The sequence below is a fragment of the Vulpes vulpes genome, chromosome 2, assembly GCF_048418805.1.
Source record: "Vulpes vulpes isolate BD-2025 chromosome 2, VulVul3, whole genome shotgun sequence".
Classification (NCBI taxonomy): Eukaryota; Metazoa; Chordata; class Mammalia; order Carnivora; family Canidae; genus Vulpes; species Vulpes vulpes.
In genome coordinates this window covers 57,781,522-57,805,677 of record NC_132781.1, presented here as the reverse complement: position 1 = coordinate 57,805,677, position 24,156 = coordinate 57,781,522, and the positions used below count along the sequence as shown (strand labels likewise).

Genomic DNA, 24,156 nt, shown 5'->3' with positions numbered 1-24,156 from the left:
AGAAATTAACGAACTTGCCAAATGTCAGGGTTACATGGTTAGTGCTGGAGACTGGATTTGAACCCAGGCCTGTCTGGTTCCTACTAGGGTACCATGCTCTATGCTTGAGGAGCTCCTGTGGTCCCTTTCCTTAGCGTTTTCTTCTATTTCCTAGGACAGAACAACTGGCCTAGTCTTCCTAAATAATTGTTAAGTTCTCTAGAACATAGACATAGGTGAACCAGCTCTCTATTTTCAGGAGAGCTGGAGACCAGAGGTAATGCCAATGAGCAGTCTAATTTAGGTCTGCTGTCTAAACTTCATTTATAACTAGGAGTAGCATTGCACTTTACAGGAGACAACTCTGTGCCAGCCACTGAGTACTGAGCACTTTATATTCATTAGCTCATGTATTCCCCACCATTACCTTGTGACAGAACTCTTATCAGCATCTTATTGGCTCCATTTTACAGATGAGTGACACTGAGGGCCAGAGAAAAGTTAACTTTTCCAAGAATACTCTCTTTGATGAACTTTTTATTCCTTGCACTTTTTGCACATGTACTTAGTTATTTGTTTTTCTGTTTAATCTCAGTTACACTGTAAACTCCAGGACGCCAGGGGTCAGGTTTGGTTCAGCATAGTGTCTGCCTTAGTAACAACAAACGCTAATTACGGAATGAGTCAACTAAGGCGCCAAAGGCTGAAATGGCCTAAAGGCCGCGCAGGGTGATTTCACACCCGGGAAAGCATCTTTAATTCTCCCTTTCAAAAACCATTTCCAACAGCCGCTGGAACTGAAAATACCCCTATTGCTGCTGCCGAAGGAATTTGGGTCTTCCAAGTGGACGCCCAACCCCCGGCACCTCGCTTGTAAATCGTCTCCCAAGTAGCCCCAAGTGGCTTGTTGGCTCCGGGCGAGGACCGGCCCCAGGCACGGACGGCCTCTGCGGTTCCCGAGACACGCGCAGCCCGGCCGCCGCTCCGGCCGGGGAGGAGCCCCCGCGTCCCCTCCCAAGGGCGCGCCCGGGAAGCCGGAGCTGGAGAGCGGTTGGCCGCCGCGCCCTTCCGGGTCGGGGTGGGCGGTGCGAAGGCCCGAGCCCCGCCTACGGCAGGGGTGGAGCCACCGCCCGGGACCGTCCGGAGCTGCCGCAGGTAACGCGCCCCGGGTCTGGGGTTCTCCGGGCGGTGGGTCTCCAGCTTTCCCGGGCAGGGGCCGTCGCATCCTTTAGGATAGTGGGCCCGAGCCGGGTGGAGAGCACTGGGGAGGGCGTACGCGGACTTTGTCCCGGCCATGTTGACGAAAAGGAGCCAGCCTGCTCCCTCCCGACCCTGACTCCTTTCCTCTGTGGCTGCCACGCGGGGATGGGCCTGGGGGATGGGACTGGCCAGGGGTAGCTGGACGAAGTCCCCGCCGTGCGAAGTTACCCCGCTGGGCTTTGGTGACCGCGGTCAGTGGCTTAGGCCAAAGGTTGGATTTATTCAATCATCTCCCAGGAATCTCATCCATTTCTTTCTTCATTCACTCATTCCTCAGCTTTACTCCGAGCCAAGCCCACTGGTAGGTTGTCTGAATGAATCTGAGAGTCCTAGCTCTGTTGGAATTTAGTCTAGAATCTGATCTAAAGACTTTTAAATAGATAATTACATTCAAGATGATCCCCGCAGTGATGAGGGCTTGATCGATAGCCTTCAGAAGGAGAAGGAAGTAACTTGAGGATGTCAATGGAAAGGAACAAATCAGGCAAGGTTATGCTGAGAAGGGGGGAGTACATTTGAACTGGGCTTTGGAGGTCGACTGGGAGTCTCCCAGTTGACAAGAATGGAAGGGGTATTTTCATAGGGGAAATAGCACAAGATGCAAGATTTGAAAGGGCCTGCCCCGTTAGGAACAACAAATATAGTAAGAATAGCTCACTATGGCAAGAAAGGGTGGAGCTGAGTTCCTGAGAAGAAGGTTGAATCCAGAATGCTTTTTTTTTTTTTTTAAGATTTTATTTATTTATTATTGAGAGACACAGAGAGGGGCAGAGACATAGGCAGAGCGAGAAGCAGGCTCCCTGTGGGGAGCCTGATGCTGGATTTGATGCCAGGACCCTGGGATCATGCCCTGAGCTGAAGGCAGACGCTCAACCACTGAGCCACCCAGGTGCCCCAAAACATAAAATATTTTACATTTTGATGAGAGTGAACATTATATGACCCCTGAAAATTTTTTTGACATATGCCCCTTTTCCACAGAAAATCACAGACACAGAACACGTTAGCCAAAAAGCTTCTATAAAGCAGCCCGGGTGGCTCAGCGGTTTAGGGCCGCCTTCAGCCCCTGGCGTGATCCTGGAGACCCGGGATGGAGTCCCACGTCAGGCTCCCTGCATGGAGCCTGCTTCTCCCTCTGCCTGTGTCTCTGCCTCTCTCTCCTCTCTGTGTATTCTCATGAATAAATAAATAAAATCTTTTTTTTTTAAATTTTTATTTATTTATGATAGTCACACAGAGAGAGAGAGAGACGCAGAGACACAGGCAGAGGGAGAAGCAGGCTCCATGCACCGGGAGCCTGATGTGGGATTCGATCCCGGGTCTCCAGGATTGCGCCCTGGGCCAAAGGCAGGCGCCAAACCGCTGCGCCACCCAGGGATCCCTGAATAAATAAATAAAATCTTAAAAAAAAAAAGCTTCTATAATTGTGTTAATAAAGATGTGTAACATTTGCCTCCCAAATATAAGTTTATAGCAAAGGGTTGGTAATGCTTATTCAAATTAATCAGACCCTAGGAATTGGCACATCAAAAGGAAAATTTTTTTAAAAAGATTTTATTGTTTGTTTTTTTTTAAGATTTTATTTATTTATTCATGAGAGACACACAGAGAGAGAATGGCAGAGACACAGGCAGAGGGAGAAGCAGGTTCCATGCAGGAAGCCCGATGTGGGATTTGGTCCTGGGACTCTGGGATTATGCCCTGAGCCTAAGGCAGACACTCAAACGTTGAGCCACCCATGCATCCCAAGATTTTATTAATTTATTCATGTGAGACAGAGAGAGACAAAGACATAGGCAGAGGGAGAAGCAGGCTCCCTGCAGGGAGCCTGATGTGGGATTGGATCCCAGGATCACGACCTGAACAGAAGGCAGATGCTCAACCTCTGAGCCACCCAGGCGCCCTCAAAAGGAAATTTTTTTTTTCTTTTAAAAGAAAGTTTTTAAGGAAGGAAGTGACCTGATGTTTCCTGTGTTTTAGGTGGGAGATAATGTAAATGCCTAAAAAGTGCCTTTCTTTCTTATGCATAGGACACCATGAAACTGCTGCCAGTCTTGGAGCCTGGAGACAAGCCCAGGAAAGCAACATGGTCTGTAAGGAAGGATTCAGATAGAGAAGAACATGAGTTTTTGTTTCATTTTAAGTAGTTTACTAACATATTTGATCATTTATGAAACAGGGTAGAGATGAAACTGTAGTTGCTGGTAATTAGACTCAAACTGAAAAAGTATTCAGAGGAAAGGTAGTGGGGCAATAATCATCACAGAGCAGATGTTGATTTTATTAAAATCCATTTACTAGGAAGAGTAAGGCACTGGCCATCTGGCATCCTCAGGTCCAACACTGTGTTTTCCCTCAAGCTGTGACTCACTTTTAAGATTTCCAAGGAAGTGGATTTGGATTAAACCGGCCTTATTCCTTCTCAGCTGCTTGTTCAACCAACGTTTTATTCAACTAACACTGGCCTCTCAGGGGCATCTGCTGTATAGGTGCTAAAGGTATAAAGGTGAAAAGTCTCAGCATAGTGGGGGCTGCACTCAGCAGGTGATGGTGAGGAAATGTAGTCAGTACTGAAGCAGAGCTCACAGAAGGCTGTAGGGAGGAGTCAATACTTCTGTAGGCCCTTGGAGGAAGTCTTCCTGTTTGGCTTCCCTGCCTCCACTCTTGCTCTCTAGCCAACCTAAATCTGATCCTGGCATTTTCTGGTTTAAAACCCTTTTGTGCCTGACATTTTTTTTTTTTTTTTTTAAGATTTTATTTATTCGTTTGAGAAAGAGAGTGCAAGTACACCACCAGCAGGGGACAGTGGAGGAGCAAAGGGAGAGGGAGACTAACTCCCTCCTGAGCAGAGAGCCCCACTTGGGGCTTGACATGGGGCTCAATCCCAGGACCCGGAGATCATGACCTGAGTTGAAGGCAGACGCTTAACCAACTGAGCCATCCAGGCACCCCTTGTGCCTCTTTGATATTAAGATAAAAAACGGAGGCCTTAAAATGGCCCCCTGGACCTTCTATGATTTGTCCTTACCTGTCTTTCCAACCTCAAGTAGCCTAAATCATCCTTTGTTCTCTTTCTCTTCCTTAATAGCCTTTGCACCGCCCACTCTGGTGCTCTGTGTGCTAATCCTTACCTGGGTTGATCTTTCCCTCCATTTTTCATCCCTCTCTTTGCCTAGCTAACTTCTACTCATACTTCAGAGATCTGTTCAAATGGTGCTTCTTCAGGAAGCCTTCTCTGATCACCTCCTTCTCCTACCTCTCCTTATATAGGGTAAGGTCCTCTTATGATATGTTCATATACTACATATGCCCTGTACTTCTTTATCGCACAATGAAAATAAAATGGATATATGTGAAATTATACATTTAATGTTTCTCTTCCCCACTAGTCTGTAAGGGCTCTGAAGGCAGGATCTTTTCCTCTTATTCACCATGTATCTAGGTGGCTGTGTGCTCTTGGGTAAGTTATTTAATTTCTCTAAGTCTTGGGACTTCAGTTGTAAAAAGCAGATGATGATAACAGTACTGTCCTCAAAGGGGTTTTGTGCAGATTAAGGGAAACCTGGACTGTAATGAAGTTAGCAGCAGGCATGGTACATTGTTAGTGATCATTCAGGTGATAATAGGATGTGCGAATCTGGTTATTAGAAGAAAGATCTGGAAAAGAAATAGAGACTTGGAAATCACTGATGAATATATAGGTGGGTGGTAACTGAAACCATCACTGCAGATGAACTTGATAGACTAAGTAGATGTACACAAGAAGAGAAGAGAATCCAAGGGTACCAAGGCTTGGGAGACAGCTGGTGGGAAAGGAATCAGAACAAGAAAACAAAAGAGCAGCCAGAAAGGTGGGTAGAGAACCAAAAGGAAGGGATGTGGGGAACCAGGTAAGAAGAAAGGTATGAGAAGGGATCAGGACTACCAAATGCCAGAGAGATCTAATGAGACAGGGCCTGAAAAATAGCTACAGAATTTTCTTTTCCAACCAGGAAGTTTTAAGTCTGTTTTTATAGCCAGCTTTTAGAGTAACTTTAGAGGGGCACCTGGGTGGCCTAGTTGGTTAGGTGTCTGCCTTGGGCTCAAGTCATGATCTCAGGGTCCTAGGATCTAGCCGCCTATTCTCTGTTCTGGGCGGGGGGGGCTGCTTCTCCCCTGCTTTCTGCCTGTTGGCCACCCCTGCTTTTGCATACTCTGTCAAGTATAAGAATAGAAACATCTTAAAAAAAAAAAAGAATAATTTTAGAGAATGGGATGGATGGATCCTATATTTGATTTTTTTAGTCCTAACTCTGGATTCCATCAAGTTAAGCTTTATGAGTAATCTGGGAAAACTCTTTACATCAATAAATTCTGGAGAATATTACTTGACGATGCATCACAGGCTAGTGGCAGGAGCATTGGGGCTATAGGTTCCTATGTGAGTGTACCTGAAACTCTAGCCACCATTTACTGAGCCCTTCCCTGCCCTGTTACAAGACCTCATCTTACCCTTCCCAGATAAGAACTAGTGCCATCCTCATTTTATAAATGAGGAAACTAAGGAAGGCTTAAAAGGATGAAATGACTTCCAAAGGATCACACATCTCAAAAGCACCTGAATTGGGGCTTGAACCAGGTCTGCCTGAATTCACAAACCATGCTCATGGCTACTGTCTCATGCCAGGACACACCACCATACTTTTCTGGGTGTCAGTTTCCCCATCTACCCAATAGGGACAATTACTAGTCCAGTGCAGCATTCCCACTAGGTTAACATGAGACGAAGTAGTGACAAAATTGAAAAGTGAAAGGTTTTATGCAAATGGAGGATACTATTATTAATCATGGGAATACCACTTTGCTGGATATAACTGAAAGTGTGTGTGTGTGTGTTTGTGTGTGTGTGTGTGTGTGTGTGTGTGTATACAAGAGCCCTCGGTCTAGTGAATAATTCATGAGGAGTGGAGAGAACACACTGCTGCATTTATTCTCCACTCAGGTCTCCTGAATGCATCCTCCCTTTGGCAGGTACACCTTGACCCCCCCTGGAGACAGCCCCTGTGCTCGGGTTGGCCACAGCTGTTCATATTTACCCCCAGTTGGTGATGCCAAGAGAGGGAAGGTCTTCATTGTTGGGGGAGCAGATCCAAACAGGAGCTTCTCAGATGTGTACACCATGGATCTGGGTAAGACCAGCAGCTGTGGAGCATGTGCCCTATCACCAGGGAGCAGAGCTTGTGCTATTGCCCATGACCAGAACATTTGTAAGAACACCAGTTCAGACGAGATCACAGGGCTTTTGTCTAAGAAAATGAACATCACTGAGAAGTCCCTAACATTTCAGCAGACCTTTGGAATACATCTACCCATCCAATACCTTCTTTTTAAGGGCAACAAAGTCTGTTTAGAGCTCTGGACATCCAACCATTCCTTCATCAAATATTATTCTGGGAGACATTGATGGTTCCACTTCCTCTTCCATCCACATATCCAATTAATCACCAAGTCCTAAATGTCTCTATCTCCATCCGTATCTGTCCATTTCCCCTGCTACTACTGTAGTCCAAGCATTAGTACTTCTCAACTAGACATTACAACAGTATCTTCTCTGGTTTCCCTGCTGCCAAGTTTACCCCTGTATGGTGCATTTTCTATACCCAGCTGGACAGTATTGTCTAAATCTGACCATGTCACTCCCACGTTTCAAGCCTTTTCCCACTCATCTCTTGGCTCTCCCATTTCTTTGCTACACTAAGTAACCTTCAGTTCCTTGAACATGTCTCAAACCCAGTCTCCAAGCTTTTGCGCATGTTGTTCCCTGTGCTTAGAGGGCTCTTCTCTTTCCTTATCACCTGACTATTCATCTTTCAGATCCCAGATTAACTGTCCCTTCCATCAGGAAGCTTTCCCTGATACTTCTGGACTAGTTTAGGCCTACAATTGGAAAGGAGAAACCATTGTTTTCCTTCTCTACTTGTACGTCTCCTCTCAACTCTAGTCTTAATACTTCATTTCTGGCCACCAAATGTCTGAGTGTCTTTTCCTGCACCAAGCAATTCTGTAACACCTGCTGAGTATCCTACAACTCCATTCAGTTCTGACAAGATCCACCTGGACTTAGCATCAGATCCCACCAGTTAAGGACTCAGTTCCGTAGGACTCTCCCACCCCTCTCCCACTCTAGACACTAACCGGAAGTTCAGGTCATTGTGTGTGCTTCTGACCTACCAACTATAAATCAGAGATACCCATGATCCCCTCCTTGGGTTCCATTAATTTGCTAGAGTGGCTCACAGAACTTAGGGAAATAGTTTACTTACTAGATCATTGGTTTATTATAAAGATACAACTCAGGAACAGCCAGATGGAAGAGATGCATAAGGCAAGGTATGGGAGAAGGGTACAGAGCTTCCATACCCTCTGCAGGTGCACCATCCTCCTAGCACCTCCATGTGTTTACCAACCTGGATGCTCTCCAAACCCCTTCTGGGTTTTTCTGGAGGCTTTTTTACACAGGCATGATTGATTAAATTACTGACCATTGGTGACTGATTCAACCTCTAGCCCCTCTGCCTTTCCCAGAGGTGGGGGTGGGAGGCTGGGACTGAAAGTTCCAACCCTCTAATCATATGGTTGGTTCTCCTAGCAACCAGCCCCCATCCTTAGGGCTTTCCAGAAGTCACCTCATAAACGTAAACCCAGGTGTGGTTGACAGGGGCTTGTTTCATAAGACACTTTTTTCAGTCTTACAATTTGGTAAATTCCAAGGTTTTTAAGAGCTCTGGGCCTGGAACTGACAATGACCACATATATATTTCCTTTTTTTTTTTTTCACATATATATTTCTTAATATAAATCACAATGTCATAACCACCCTCTATGTTTCCATAGTATTCTATAATTTCCCATTCTTATACCCCTTCACAGATTTTTTTTTTTAAGATTTTATTTATTTATTCATGAGAGACACACAGAGAGAGGCAGAGACACAGGAAGAGGGAGAAGCAGGCTCCATGCAGGGAGCCAGATGTGGGACTCGATCCTGGGTCTCCAGGATCACGCCCTCGGCTGAAGGCGGCGCTAAACCGCTGAGCCATCCGGGCTGCCCCCCCCCCCCCCTTCACAGATCTTACCACATGTGATTGTTTCTTGTCTGTCTTCCCCCACAAGAATGTAAGCGCCTTGGAAACAGGGAATATAGTTATATTATTCATCATTATATCCCCAGCCACGACAGTAGTGCCTGGTACAGAGTAGATGTTTTTAAAAAATTAATTAATTTCCTTAGAGAGAAAGAGAGTGAGTGAGTGCACAAGAAAGGGGCAGAGAGAGAGGAAGAGAGAGAATCTTTAAGCAGGCTCTGTGCTTTGAGCATGGAGCCCTGCAAAGGGCTCAATCTCCTGTCCCTGAGATCATGACCTGAGCTGAAATCAAGAGTCAGATGCTTAACTGACTGAGCCACCCAGATGCCCCCAGAATGGGTGCTTTTTAAGTATTTGTATGGATGGATGAATTAACGAATAAATGAAGAACAAACAAATGGTGACCACTCTGTGCTATACACAATGGCAGAAGAAAACCAGTGGCCCACATGCATGTTTTGTTAGGTCCCTGTAACATGCTGTTATTATTTTATTCTAAGCTGTTCACCAACAAAATGTGCAAGGGTCTACATATAAAAATGGAAAAATGGTTTGGTTTCTCCTGATAATTTTGGGAGATCTGATATCATAGGTCTACATGGCAACAGGAGAGCTGCCGCCAATCAGTGGGCTTCTCATCCCCCAATTTGCCACATTTCCTCCTACATAGGCATTTGAATTTCTGCACCCAGCGCTAGGAAATCAAAGACAAATGAAATCTCTTCCAGCCATTAAGGAACTCACTGTCTATTCACTTACATCTTTGAGGGGACCCATTACTAGCTTTGTGACACTGGCCAACCTGTCTAACCCATCTGGGCTTCTAACCCATCTGGGCTTCAGTGTCCTGTAAAATGGGGATAATAACTTACATCCCTTGGCAGCTGTGAACTTGTTTAGCCAGGAATCATTTAGTTGCAGGTAACAGAAACTTTCTTAAACTCGCAAAAAAAAAAAAAAAAAGGAAGAATCCAAACATAGGAAATACAGCCTAGTCTCAGGAGAGAGTAGATGCAGGAATTGGAAAGTTGTCAAAAACCATCTACTTTCTCCCTCACTCTCTCTGGGGAGATCTGCTTCTTTAGGTGGATGCTACTTTTTCTCTTCTCCATACCTTGGCTGTAGCTACTTCTCTACACATGATGGAAGAAATCCAGAAATTTTGTTTGAATTCTAGCTTCTCTGGAGGGAGGATCTGATTGACCCATTTTGGGTCAAGTGACTCTCCTTGACCCAATCCACTGAGGCCATGAAGTGAAGGTGTTATAGTACAAACAGGTCTCCTGGGATCTCTACCCCAGTGGTTGAGAGAATGGGGATAGTTTCCCTAAAGGAAGGTTTATGGACCAGGCAGACAGCCCCTGAAGTTCTATTATAGAACTTTTTCAGAATTTGACCATATTCCCTACAAGTGATTTGTTGGTAGTTCACTTATACCTTTGACCCTTTTCTCCTCACTACCCGCCCCCAGATTTATCAACCGATATAAGCAATTGGCAGGTTCAGTGTGGGGACTGAGTGAAATGTCTTCTAGGAACACACCGGTGGGACTTAGCCACCTCGGAGGGCCTTTTGCCCCGGTACGAGCATGCCAGCTTCGTTCCCTCTTGCGCCCCTCATACCATCTGGGTGTTTGGAGGTGCTGACCAGTCAGGAAATCGAAATTGCCTACAAGTTCTGAATCCTGGTAAGTAATCAAAGGTTATTTCATTTACCTAAATAAGGAAATAAGTCCAATTCCATTTCCTGTAGCAAAATTCATTTGGATTGTCCTGCATAATTCATTTAACTTTGTTGACCTCGTAGAAAATAAGAAATTAAAAAGAAAAAAGAATTTTTTTTAAAGATTTTATTTATTTAGGGGTACCTGAGTGGCTCCATGGTTGATCATCTGCCTTTGGCTCAGGTTGCGATCCTGGGGTTCTGAGATAGAGAACCACATCGGGCTTTCTGCAGGGAGCCTTTTTCTCCTTGTGCCTATGTCTCTGCCTCTCTGTGTATCTCATGAATAAATAAATAAAATCTTAAAAAAAAAAAGGGGGTTTTATTTATTTATTTGAGAGAGCATGAGCAGGGGAGAGAGGAGCAGAGAGAGAGAGGGAGAAGCAGACTCCCTGCTGAGCAGGGAGGCTGACATAGGGCTCCATCCCAGGACCATGGGATCATGAGCTGAGCCAAAGGCATACACTTAACCAACTGAGCCACCCAGGCACCCAAAAATAGTAATTTTAACTTCTGGCAGAATCTGAAAATAATAGAATTACATCTCCCCCTCTGCTTTATAACATGCACAATTATCAACTTCTTTTTTTTTTTTTTTTTTAAGATTTTATTTATTCATGAGAGACACAGAGAGAGAGAGAGAGAGAGAGAGAGGCAGAGACATAGGCAGAGGGAGGAGCAGGCTCCATGCAGGGAGCCTGATATGGGGCTCGATCCTGGGACTCGATCCCAGAACTACAGGACCATGCCCTGGGCCAAAGGCAGGCGCTAAACTACTGAGCCAACCAGGGATCCCCCAATTATCAAGTTCTTAAAAGCCAAAGCTAGAAGAAACTTCAGAGAAAGCTATGGCAAGTGGGCGACCAAGGGAAATGACTTTCCTAAAGTCACCAAGGAGTTAGTGACTAAGCCAGCCTAGAACCTGTCACCTAGATCCTAGATCAGGGGTCTCATATGGGGGCGATTATGTCCCTATGGGGATTTTTGGCCATGTCTGGACACATTTTTGGTGATAAAGCACAAGGTGTGGGGGGTTACTACTGGCATCTAGTGGGCAGAGGCCAGAGATGCTGCTCTCCATTCTGTAATACACAGGACAGCTCTCCATTAGAGTGAATTATCTAGTCTCAAATGCCAATAATGCCAAAGTTAGAAACCCTGACCTAGATCCTCCCATTATGTTTCTTTTAGCCAAACAGTGCAAAGTTCCTGTCTAGTCTCACCAGCAGTTTTATCACCAATGCAGCAGTTTAGGAAGATCTTTTTTGAGGGGAATGTTCCTGAACCACCATGGGAAGTGGGCTTGTCTTTTTGCTAAAAATTGCAATTAACAGGGACTCCTGAGTGGCTCAGGAGTTGAGCATCTGCCTTTGGCTCAGGGCATGATCCTCGGGTCTGGGGACTGAATCCCACATCAGGCTCCCTGTGAAGAGCCTGCTTCTCCCTCTGCCTATGTCTCTGCCTCTCTCTTTCATAAGAAAATGAATAAAATCTTTTTAAAAAATTACAGTTAACAGGGCTCCTGGGTGGCTTGGTTGAACATCTTTCTGCTCAGGTTGTGACCCCTGGGTCCTAGGATCCAGCTTCACTTCGGGGTCCCTGCTCAGTCTGCTTCTCCCTCTGCTGCTCCCCCTGCTTATGCTCTCTCTCTCTCTCTTTCTCTGCCAAATAGATAAATAAAATATTTATTTAATTTTTTAAGATTTTATTTATTCATTCTTTAGAGACACAGATGTCTCTGCCACAGGCAGAGGGAGAGGCCAGCTCCATGCAGGAAGCCTGATGCAGGACTTGATCCCAGGACCCCAGGATCACAATCTGAGCCAAAGGCAGATTGGCTCAACCACTGAGCCACCCAGGTTCCCAATAAATAAAATCTTTAAACAAAAATAAAAATTACAATTAAAAATTTTTGTTTTCTCCTTTTAATTTCATAATTACTGTAGAAATGGTTTCCTATTAACATTGTTTTAACATCACTTTTAATGGCTGAATGATACTCCATTTTGTGACAATACCATAATTTAGTTTGTTTTCACATTTTTACCATTATAAATAACAAAGTGTAAGCATCTCTGTTCAGAAGTCATTCACAATTATTTACTTAGAATTCATGCCCAGAAAGAAAAAGACCAACTAAAACACTATGAACTTTAAGGCTCTCTTTAAAACTCTCCAGAGTTTTCCAACTGCTTCTCTCTCCAGCTGTATGTAATTTTCACTCCTGACTGGTGTTGAATTTCTTTTTTTTTTTAAGCAGGCTCCACACCCAGTGTGGAGCTCAACATGGGGCTTAAATTTACAACCCTGAGATCAAGAGTTGGATGCTTAACCAACTGAGCCATCCAGGCACCCCAAGATTTTGTTTTTAAGTAACCTCTGTACCTAGTGTGGGGCTTGAACTCACAAACCTGATATCAAGAGTCACATGTTCCACTGACTGGGCCAGCCAGGCACCCCCAAATCTATCATTTTTTAAACACTGCTAATTTGATAAGCAAAAAAACTTATTTATTTATTTATTTTTTGAAGATTTTATTTATTTATGAGAGACGCAGAGAGAGGCAGAGACAGAGGCAGAGGGAGAAGCAGGCTCCCTGCAGGGAGCCTGACGTGGGATTCGATCCCGGGTCTCCAGGACCACTCCCTGGGCTGAAGGGAGCGCTAAACCGCTGAGCCACCCAGATGTCCAGCAAAAAAACTTATATCTCGTTATTTAAATATGCATTTTGTTAACAATTAGCAACCTGGATATTTTTCTTATGACAGTCAACTCTTGCCAGTGCTCTATCAGTAAGATGCTTGTTTGCAAATAGTTCGTCTTCTGTCACATTGGGATAATAATAGTTCTTACCTTGTCAAGTTTGGCAATGATTTAAAGTAACTCTATCTGACACAGTTAATGCTCAATAATTGTTGTTGTGGTTGATGTAGCTATGGTTTGGCAGATGGAAATCAGTTCTGGATCCCTGGCCTTTTGATTTTCAATGATGGCATCCATTTGAATAAAATACAGAAAATTTGAAAAGCCTCTGTCAAAAGGAATTGATTTTCTACCAGATCCCATTTCTCTCCTAGAAAGTATAATTTAACAGCAAGCCCAAGAAATATGAAAATGTGAATCATTAGCTATTTTGTTACTAAGCCAGTCTGTCAAATGGCTTAGGACTCCTTTGTGATTATTTGTGCTAGGTGTTTTGACTTGGCAGCAACTCAATCCCAGGCTTTTCTGATCCTGGAGGTTGTGTACTTTTTAACTCCCAGATTCTAACTCTAAGATCCAAAAGCTCTCCAAGATCCATAGCTATAGAGATGATTATTATATTTTGCTTTGGATATAGACTGAGACTTGTTTCATATCCAGGTTCATGTTTGAGTCTCATACATATTACAGATGCTTCCTATGGCACTCTGTATACTGAATGAAGACCTTTACAAATGGCACAGAATTTCCTAGGCAAGAAATAATTCCTGGTGTGTTGTGGTGGCACAAGTGTGGGGATCTTGACAGATCTGAGTTCATGCTTCTGCTCTGCTACTCACTAGCCCTGCAACCTGGGGGAAGAATTTAAGTTTTTTTTTTTTTTTTTTTTTTTTTTGAATTTAAGTTTTCTGAGCTTCAGTTACCTCATCTGCAATATGAAGGTACTTTCCAGAGACTTCCTAGAATTGAGTGGGGAGGAAAGACCAAGTGCTAAGGACAATCATTCTGTATCAAGCAGGTGCTCAATTAATGCATCTGTTTTTATAAAACTCATGCTATATTCTAAAAAAAAAAAAAAAAAAAAAAAAGATATGTTTCTTTGCACCTTCCCAAGTGGTTAAATTTTATTCTCAAGTCAGAAGAGTGGAAAATACATAGATCTTGGTGTTTTCAAAATGGAATCTGAATCCCAACTCAGCCATTTATTAGCCATGTCTCTTTATTTTTATTTTTAGTTTGTTTTTTTTTTTTTAAGATTTTATTTATTCATGAGAGAAACAGAGAGGCAGAGACATAGGCAGAGGGAGAAGCAGGCTCTTCACAGGGAGCCTGACGTGGGACTCGATTCCCAGACTTGGGATCACGCCCTGAGCTGAAGGCAGATGCTCAACTGCTGAGCCACCCAGGCATTCTCATTTTTAAGATTTTATTTATTTATTTGTTTGTTTGAGAGTGAGACAGCATGAGCAGGGGGAGGGGCAGAGGGAGAAGCAGACTCCCCACTGAGCAGGAAGCCTGACTCGGGCTTAACCTGAGCTGAAGGTAGATGCTTAACTGACTGAGCCACACAGGCACCCCTATTTTATTTTATTTTAGATTTTTTAAGTAAATCTCTATATCCATTGTGGGGCTCAAATCCACAACCTCATGATCAAGAGTTGCATGCTCCTCTGGCTGAGGCAGCCAGGCACCTCTAGCCATGTCACTTTAAACAAATGATTTCATCTGTCTCTGCTTCAATTGTCTTATCTGTAAAATGAAGAAACTAATATTTACTTAGCATTTACTATTTAGAAGCAGCTATTATTTTTTTTTAATTTTTATCTATTTATGATAGTCACACAGAGAGAGAGAGAGAGAGGCAGACACAGGCAGAGGGAGAAGCAGGCTCCATGCACTGGGAGCCCAACGTGGGACTCGATCCCGGGTCTCCAGGATCATGCCCAGGGCCAAAGGCAGGGGCCAAACCGCTGCACCACCCAGGGATCCCCTAGAAGGAGCTATTATTATTACTACTGACACTATGATAACTTTGTTTTCTTTTTGTTTTTTTAAGATTTTATTCATTCATTTAAGAGAGAGACACACACACAAAGATAGTACAAGCAGGGTGTAGGAGAGTCAGAAGGAGAGGAAGAAGCATATTCCTCGCTGAACAAGGAGCCTGACTTGGGCTATCCAGAGATCATGACCTGAGCCAAAGGCAGACTCTTAACCATCTGAACCATCCAGGCACCCCTGTCTATTTTCTTTTAATGGCCACATATTCTGGGAAATTTGGCACAGTTAGATCTACCCTCTCAGAGAGGACATTCAAAGGAAGATCTCTAAAAACAAATCGACCTCATTTTTAATTGAGCGTGTGACTTTTCAATCTTCGGGATTTGACTCTATCTGGGAAAATTCTCACTATCACCCTCTACCTCTCCTTGACTTTGGTGGTACGCGAACCCCACCTAAATCTCTGCTGTCCCTCTTGGGGTTGGAGGTTTGGAAGGTAACCCTGCCTACCCTCAGAGTCAAGATCAGAGGTCCATCAGCTTGGATATCTTAGGCTCCTGCCTTCTCTCTGGACCAGAAACCAGGACTTGGACCATGCCAGAGGTGACCAGTTGTCCACCATCCCCAAGAACATTGCACACATCATCTGCAGCCATTGGAAACCAGCTGTATGTCTTCGGGGGTGGAGAGAGAGGTGCCCAGCCCGTGCAGGATGTGAAGCTGCATGTGTTTGACGCAAGTATGGACTAGTGCACACAAGAGGGCTGCCACTTAGCAGGTCAGAGCCACCCTCGCCTACAGCTTACCTGATATAGGAGGCAGAGGTTAAAAAATGATATTTTGTATGAGTGTCTCACTTCTAGATGTCTTAGATGTGTCCCTTAGCTAATATCTTCTTCCCACAGCAAAATTTGCATTTAAGAGGATATAAATGATCAATTTAAAATATTTAAATGCTGTAATTTATAAAGTAAAAGAGTAAAAGTATCCCCTTTAGCTTTTCCTTCCCACTCCCCAAACAGGTAAAAACTGTTAGCAGTTCCTAATGTCTCCTTCCAGACTTCCCTTTGCATTTATACATCATACATATATGTAAATGGACACTTAAGAATTTTCTGCTAATTTGATGGGGATCCCTGGGTGGCTCAGCGGTTTAGTGCCTGCCTTCCGCCCAGGGTGTGATCCTGGAGTCCCGGGATCGAGTCCCACATCGGGCTCCCTGCATGGAGCCTGCTTCTCCTTCCGCCTGTGTCTCTGCCTCTCTCTCTCTGTGTCTCTCATGAATAAATGAATAAGATTTAAAAATAAATAAATAAATAAATGTTTTAAAAAAAAAGAATTTTCTGCTAATTTGAAATTATATAAGAACTTCAAACACATACCTGGAATCAAATTTTAAATATAGTTCTATAGCTTACTTTTGCAGGGGTGACGCTAAATCTCAGTAGGTGGAAGCTTGTACTTTGAAGCCACCTGAGCTCAGGACTAAATCTGATACATACTTTCTGTATTTCAACTAGTTAATCTCTCCAGGTCTTAGCTTGCTGATCTATAAAATAGAAATATTAATAGTGCCTACTAAAAGACCTGGAAAGATTAAATGAGATAATGTGATATATTGCATAGCACAATGCCTGGCATATAGGGAGCACCTCAGGAGTATGAACTGTTATAATCCCTTCATTTAATCATATCATGGGTGTCAGATTCTAAGTCAGTACCAATTTCCTTGCAGAGCGTATCCTATGGGTATTTCTTACTCATTCATTCATTTTCCTACTGATGGACTTTTTGCTGACAGTGTTAGAGTGAATATATACCTTAATTTTTGTATGTGTTACAAACATTTATGTGGAGTAGATACCGAGGAGTGGAATTATGGGTTGAAAATAATATAAACATTTAGAATTATGAGACTCTTACCAAATTTTTGTGTAAGGAGCATTTATTTGCATTTCTTCCTCTTACTAGTAGGCATTTATGAACAACATTTTACAAATAACATGACAAAAATAGTTTTCATGTGTGTTTTTCATGAGAGATGCAGCCTTTTTTGAGAAGGTGCAATAAGCAAAATTTCAAACTTACAAAGTAAAATTAGAAGAATGAAGACACATCCCACTATGACTTTTCTCTTTCCTGAAAGAATGGGCTTTGCAGTTCTTTTAAAGCAGTTTTTATTTTTTTATTTTTATTTCTAAAGATTTTATTTATTCATGAGAATACACAGAGAGGAGACAGAGATAGAGGCAGAGGGAGAAGCAGGCTCCATGCAGAGAGCCCGACGTGGTACCTGATCCCGGGTCTCCAGGATCAGGCCCTGGGCTGAAGGCAGGGGCTAAACCACTGAGCCACCCGGGCTGCCCTAAAGCATTTTTTTAAATGTTAAATAATGTTGGTTTTGAACACATGAAACTCTAAGGAATGAGGAAAAATGTGTATATATGTATACTATATGTATATATAAAATACTGTAACTCCCAAATTGTTAACATCTCAGTGTGTTTCCAATTTTTCTTTTAGTTTTTGACTTTTTTTTTTTAAGATTTTATTTATTTATTCATGAGAGACACAGAGAGAGGCAGATACATAGGCAGAGGGAGAAGCAGGCTCCCTGCAGGGAGTGTGATGCGGAACTTGAGCCCAGGAGCCCGGGATCACAACCTGACCCAAGGGCAGATGCTCAACCACTGAGCCACGCAGGTGCCCCTCCAATTTTTTTTTTAAATTTTTTTTTTTTAATTTATTTATGATAGTCAGAGAGAGAGAGAGAGGCAGAGACACAGGCAGAGGGAGAAGCAGGCTCCATGCACCGGGACCCCGACGTGGGACTCGATCCCGGGTCTCCAGGATCGCGCCCTGGGCCAAAGGCAGGCGCCAAACCGCTGCGCCACCCAGGGATCCCCCAATTTTTTTTTTTAAATGGCAGAGATGGGGCACCTGGCTGTCTCAGTCGGTAGAGCATGAGACTCAATCCTGGGATCGTGAGATTGAGCCCCATGTTGGGGGTAGAGTTTACTTAATAAAAATAAATAAATAAAAATTTAAAAACAAAGATAATTCTATATGTAATATTTGTATCCTATATTTTTCACTTAAGCACTTTCCCTGTGATCATGAAGTCTTCAACATTTTTATTTGTTTGGTTGGTTTTCTGTTTGTTTGAAGTAGGCTCTACGCCCAATGTAGGGCTTGAACTGACCCTGAGATCAAGAGTAGCATGCTCTACTGGCCAGCCAGCCAGGTGCCTCAATCTTCAACATTTTATTTTATTTTAAAGATTTTATTTATTTATTCATGAGAGATAGAGAGAGAGGCAGAGACACAGGCAGAGGGAGAAGCAGGCTCCATGCAGGGAGCCCGATGTGGGACTCGATCCTAGGTCTCCAGGGTCACACCCTGGCTGAAGGCAGGAGCTAAACCGCTGAGCCATCCAGGGATCCCAATCTTCAACATTTTAAAATAAATACATAGTATTCTATCATGACTGCAGCAATAACAACCACTCACCTATTGGTGCACTGAAGCTACTTTCAGAGTTTCTCTATTACAAACAATGCTGTGATGAATGTGTTTGTACATAATAATTTTTCAGATTATTTCAGATTGTGTTCCTTCGAACAGTGGGGCTCCATTCACAACCTCAGGCATGCCACAAATAGTAATTCTAACACAAACTTTCGTGTTCTGAGTACTTTCTCTGAGCTTATGCTTTATGTACATCATCTCATTTAATCCACACTTCAACTGGAGAGCTAGGTATTCTCTTTATCCCCATTTTACAACTGTAAAAACTAGAGCTTAGGGAATCACTGATGCAAGGCACAAAGTTATTCAGTGAAATGACCTTGTTTTAACGCCACAGCCTGTGTTGTAACTCTTATCCTGTACTGACTACTTCAAAAGTAGTCTTTTTCCCCCATACTTCCAGCAAATCAATTAAACATACTGTCTTGAAAAAGGAGGACTCTGAAGGCCTGTCACAGAAGAACCATACTTGTTCTTTTAAACTCTGGGGCAGTTCCAGGTTGAAGCTTTTAAAATTCAAAACAAGGAATGGCTTCCTAATGCCCAGTAGAAGGAGGAGGCATGTTAGGTAGTGAATTCTCCAGCCCTGGAAGTGTTCAAGCAGAGTCTATACAGACTGTAGAAAAAGGGAGAACTGGATTGGGTTGGCAAGTTGGAGTGAATAACCCCACTGTCACTTTCTGCTTTGAGCATCTCAGCTTGCTGGAAAGTGAAGCTTGGGTCTATTTTCTCATGTTCTTGCTTCTTAGCTTTTTCATCTATTGTCAATGAATTTACTTTTCTAGACAGTCTGACCTGGTCACAGCCAGAGACACTTGGAAAACCTCCATCCCCCCGGCATGGTCATGTGATGGTGGCAGCAGGGACAAAGCTCTTCATCCATGGAGGCTTGGCAGGGGACAAATTCTATGATGATCTCCATTGCATTGATATACGTAAGTAGGATAGAGGGCATAAGGGCTTGTCTGCTTAAAATTAATTAAAATACGCTTTGATAGAATATAGCTTCACTCATAAGTGTGGGTAAGTTGACCAGCGAGCAGAATCTTAGCTAGATTTGACAGATTTCTGTCAAATGTGGCCTGAATAATAATACCAATGAAAGCAATCACTTTCCGAGTGTACTCGCTATGTGCCCAGCCATTAATTATCTCTTATGCTTCCAACAACCCTGCTTTTTCATTAAAATTCATTATGCTTGGGTGGCCCAGGTGGCTCAGCGGTTTAGCACCCGCTTCAGCCTGGGGCCTGATCCTGGAGACCCGGGATCGAGTCCCATGTCGGGCTCCCTGCATGGAGCCTGCTTCTCCTTCTGCCTGTGTCTCTGCCTCTCTCTCTCCCTCTCTCTCTCTTTTTCTCTTTCTCTCTCTCTCTCTCTCTCTCTCTGTCGCTCATTAATAAATAAATAAAATCTGAAAAATTCATTATGCTTTGTATTCTCTGCCATTAATCATTAACCCTATGCTCATAAGGGGCATGGATAATTTTGAATGTGTCTGGTGGTTGGTGACTAGAATTACCATGCTAAATGGTTAAAAACACCAGAAAGAGGAGTTAGGGAGAATGTGAGAATTGTCCATAGGGTCTGAAGGGCTGACATGTCCTAGAGATCCTGGACTCATTCTGGGTCATTCTTTCAGACTATGAGCTCCCTTAGGGCTGGGGTTTTGTCTCTTTTGTTCCTCTCCAGTATATTTCCAGCACTTAACACAGTGTCTGGTAGATTGAGGGGGATGACTGCATATCTTGAGTGGACAAATAAAGTCTTTTGCGTTGCTCCAGTCTACAAGAATTGGAACAGTGGGCAGAAGGCAGGAGAACTGCTGTGTAGTTTATTGGGCTACCTTGCCCAACAATGGATTCTGTGGCTTGGTGACATCTGAGGCTAGGCGACACTGGCTGGGATTATTATATTGGCAAGAGTTTTGGCTACACTGGGTAATTCTCCCTTCCAACTCTGAGATGCTGGGTCCCTGCCTTGAATTGACAGATGGAAAATATCTTCACAGAAGTGTTCCTTGCAGCAGTCAAATGGAGTTTTAACGCGTATTTTAAAAGAGAAAGTCCTTTACTCCCTTGCACTGAGGAACTACTTCCTGGCTACTTCTCACCTTTTCCTACCCCAGTAATTCTCTAAACCTAAAATTCAATAATATCTTGCTTCATTTCAATGTTTGTTTGAAAAGATGCAAATATCTTTGCAGAAATAGTTTGGGAGCAGGTGCTTGAAGCAGCACATAAAGTGTGGAGAACACAGGTTCTAGCATCAGACTTGATTATCATTCTAACTGTGCAGCTTGCTGGCTGTGAGATCTTAGACAACTATTTCCCTCTTTGATGCTGTTTCTTCACCAGGAAAAAGAAAGAGAGTAGGCAGAAGTAATAGCAGCTTCATAGGACTGTTTTCGAGCAAGCAAAATATTTAAAGTGTCTAGCCAGCACTCACAAAAGTTGCTTTCTAAGGAACTGATAGTATTTAAAAAGCACACACACAAACATGGAACTTAACTCCTTCCGGGCTCCAAATTGGTAAATGGTGACAGTCACCAAAGATATTATATTATTCAGTGTGCTCCAAAGACCATTTACATCAGACTCACCTGAGATACTTGTTAAAACTATAGAGTACTGAGCTCCTCCTCCCTCCCTGGACACCCAAACAGAATTTCAAGCTTCCCCAGGTAATTTCTGTGCAAATTAAACCTTGCTGTATTACCTCTCAGGGTGCTTTGTGAATGACCTTCAGTGAGTGGTTTGCCCACTGCAAGAGTCTGACAGGTAAGGTTGAGTCCATATTCTGGGTCATGTTGTACCCACGTTCTTTCTCTTGGCAGGTGATATGAAGTGGCAGGAGCTAAGTCCCACGGGGGCACCTCCCACAGGCTGTGCTGCCCACTCAGCTGTGTCTGTAGGTAAACACCTGTACATCTTTGGAGGGATGACTCCCACGGGAGCACTGGATACAATGTACCAGTATCACATAGGTGAGCATGTGTTCACTGTGGGTCTTTAAACAAATGTTTAAACAAATATGACCAGGATGCCTGGGTGGCTCAGTGGTTGAGCATCTGCCTTTGGCTCAGGTCATGATCCCGGGGTCCTGGGATTGAGTCCTGCATCGGGCTCCCCACAGGGAGCTATCCCCTCTGCCCATGTGTCTGCCTCTCTCTCTGTGTCTCTCATGAATGAATAAAATCTTTTAAAAAATAAAATAAAATAGGGCAGCCCCGGTGGCTCAGCAGTTTAGCGCCGCCTTCAGCCCAGGGCCTGACCCCAGAGACCCGGGATGGAGTCCCACGTCAGGCTCCCTGCAGGGGATCGAGTCCCCCTGCAGGGAGCTTGCTCCTCCCTCTGCCCGAGTCTCTGCCCCTCTCTCTCTGTGTCTCTCATGAATAAATAAATAAAATCTTAAAAATAAATAAATAAATATGACCATTCTTTGGAAAGTATCACAGTACTTTGGTTTTTCCCTTTGTATCTAAATCCAAAGGAATGAAAACCAGACTTCTAGGGAATGACATCATGAAAGCAGTAACACTGTCATTAGATGTTTTTTAAAGATTTATTTTAGAGAGAGAGCATGAATGGGAGGGGCAGAGGGAGAGGGAGAATCCCAAGCTGACTCCACACATTGCTGGATGCATGGCTCAGTCTCACAACCCTAAGATCAGGACCTGAGCCAAAACCAAGAGTCAGATGCCTAACCCACTGTGCCACCCAGGCACCCCAGATTTTTTTTTTCTTTTATTTCCTATTTCTGTTAAAGCTGCTAAAGCAAATCATTGTACATTTCTGGAAATTTCTTAACACAGAGCCTGTGTATTTGTCTTTTTTCTAACATAGAAAAGCAGCATTGGACCTTGCTTAAATTTGATACTTTTCTACCCCCTGGACGATTGGATCATTCCATGTGTGTCATTCCATGGCCAGTGATGTGTATGTCTGAGAAAGAAGATTCAAATTCTGCCTCTCTAAACTATGATACTGAGGAAGGGGATTCCACCGACCAAGGAGTGACACAAGGTGGTGACTCACACGAGGAAAGCCAGACTGACACACTGCTCTGTTTTGTGTTTGGCGGGATGAATACAGAAGGGGAAGTCTATAATGACTGTATTGTGACTGTAGTTGACTAATAAATCCCACATTTTTATTAAATGACAATCTTTCAGCAAAGTCAAATGAAGCCTTAACTGTTTTATCCCTCCCAAAATATTTTCTGCACTATATATTCCTCTTATCTACTTTGGTAGGTGAAGAAATGGATACCCCAGGGCAAAAACCTCTATTAAAAGGTTTTACCAGCAATACAGCTCAAGTAAATGTGATTGCTTCAGAATATTGAGCACAAAGGAATGCCTAACTGGCTTCATCAGAATATGCAACGCTTGATCTCAGGATTCTAAGTTCAAGCCCCACATTGGGTGTAGAGATTACTTTAAATCTTAAAAAAAAAACCAAAAAAAACAAAACAAAAAAAAACCCCACAAAAATATTCCAGAATTAAACTGTATAAATTAGGGAGTAGACTAACAGGTTTAAGTCTCTCTTTGTAGTATTCAGTAGCTGCTCTCTAGAAAGAAGTGCAGCCTGTTGGCATTTGGTACTGAGAGCCATTGGGGACAGAGATGAAGACTGTCCCTTGTCTTTCCCAACCACCTGCCAACTCCACAACACACAGCAGGTCATTTTTAATGTTTGTATTGAACTTGACCTGAAGACCTTTGGTATTACACTCCAGGCTTGGAGTGAAGTTCAAATACTTCTGGGAGAGGCCTGGGCCTCGGAGTAAAATAATCATGCCATCAGGTTCCAGTTCTGCCACAGTTAGCAAATTAACCTTTAAGCTGGTTGCCCACCTATAAAATATTTATCCTTGAGCAGTATTGGGTTTATTAGTACCAGAGAGCCTGCTCCTTATTGATCACACAAAATTATCCATTTAGATCATCCCTTTCCTCAGGAAGCCAATCTAAGTAATCTTGAACCTCTTTTGATACAAATACTGCCTTAGATCCACAATTGTAGCAGGGCTTCAAGTAGTTTCAGGGTCACCATCCTAGACCCCACTTCAGACCAGTAAGGAGAAATTCCAGAGATGGAGATTCTGACACAGCAAAGGTTTTAAAATACATCTTTAGATCCTAAAATTATGAACTGAATCCAAGTGTATAAAGTTAACATCAGTGACCCATCACTCATAGCAAGTCTTAGAATTCTAGCAGCTATAAAATGTTAGTAATAAAAAGCCACCATAAAGTTTTAAAGGGGAAATCAGAAATTTCAACTATGTTCAAGAAAATTCCACTCTTGGACATTGTAAAATGGCCCTTGCTTATTAGGTAAGGCGGTTTCTTACCTTTCTTGCCCCCTGCTTTTAAGATTTATTTTGTGGGGGAGAGGGGTGCTGGCACAGAGGGACAGGGAGAGTCTCAAGCAGACTCGATGCTGAGCATGGAGCCTGACATGGGGCTCAAGCTCATAACCCTGAGATCACAACCTGACCCCAAACCAGAAGTCAATCACTTAGCAGTCTGCACCACCCAGGTGCCCCTCCTGCCCTTTTTTGTTTCTAAAGATTTTACTTTTGAAGGGGAGGAGGGAGTAGTTGGGAGGGGGCAGAGACAAGCCAACATGGGGCTTGATTGCATGACACTGAGATCATGACCTGAGCTGAAATCAAGAGTCAGATGCTTAACCAAGCCACCCAGGTACCCCCTGCCCCTTTCTTAAACTAGATTGTAAGGCAATTTCCCTGAAAAGTATTAGATAAAAATGTTTCTTTACCTCAAAACCCCAACTCCCTCCACACAAGTGGGAATACAACCTTGAGGCAAA

The 24,156-nt window shown here is 43.4% G+C and overlaps 1 protein-coding gene across 4 annotated transcripts; it reads left to right on the top strand.

Annotated features, from left to right (window-relative positions):
- Nucleotides 1-1,012: 1,012 nt before the first annotated feature.
- RABEPK (Rab9 effector protein with kelch motifs) lies at nucleotides 1,013-22,500 on the top strand. 4 transcript variants are annotated; one of them, XM_026009293.2, is made up of 8 exons: nucleotides 1,013-1,134; nucleotides 3,270-3,328; nucleotides 6,250-6,407; nucleotides 9,898-10,050; nucleotides 15,368-15,529; nucleotides 19,104-19,253; nucleotides 21,153-21,302; nucleotides 22,162-22,500. In XM_026009293.2, exons 2-8 carry the CDS (start codon nucleotides 3,276-3,278, stop codon nucleotides 22,452-22,454), a joined length of 1,119 nt encoding a protein of 372 aa, XP_025865078.1. In that variant the 5' UTR covers nucleotides 1,013-1,134; nucleotides 3,270-3,275; the 3' UTR covers nucleotides 22,455-22,500. The 4 variants fall into 4 exon arrangements, with proteins under 4 accessions (XP_025865078.1, XP_025865079.1, XP_072604715.1 ...); XM_072748612.1 differs by lacking the exon at nucleotides 1,013-1,134 and adding an exon at nucleotides 1,520-1,540; XM_026009294.2 differs by lacking the exon at nucleotides 15,368-15,529.
- The last annotated feature ends 1,656 nt before the right edge of the window (nucleotides 22,501-24,156 follow it).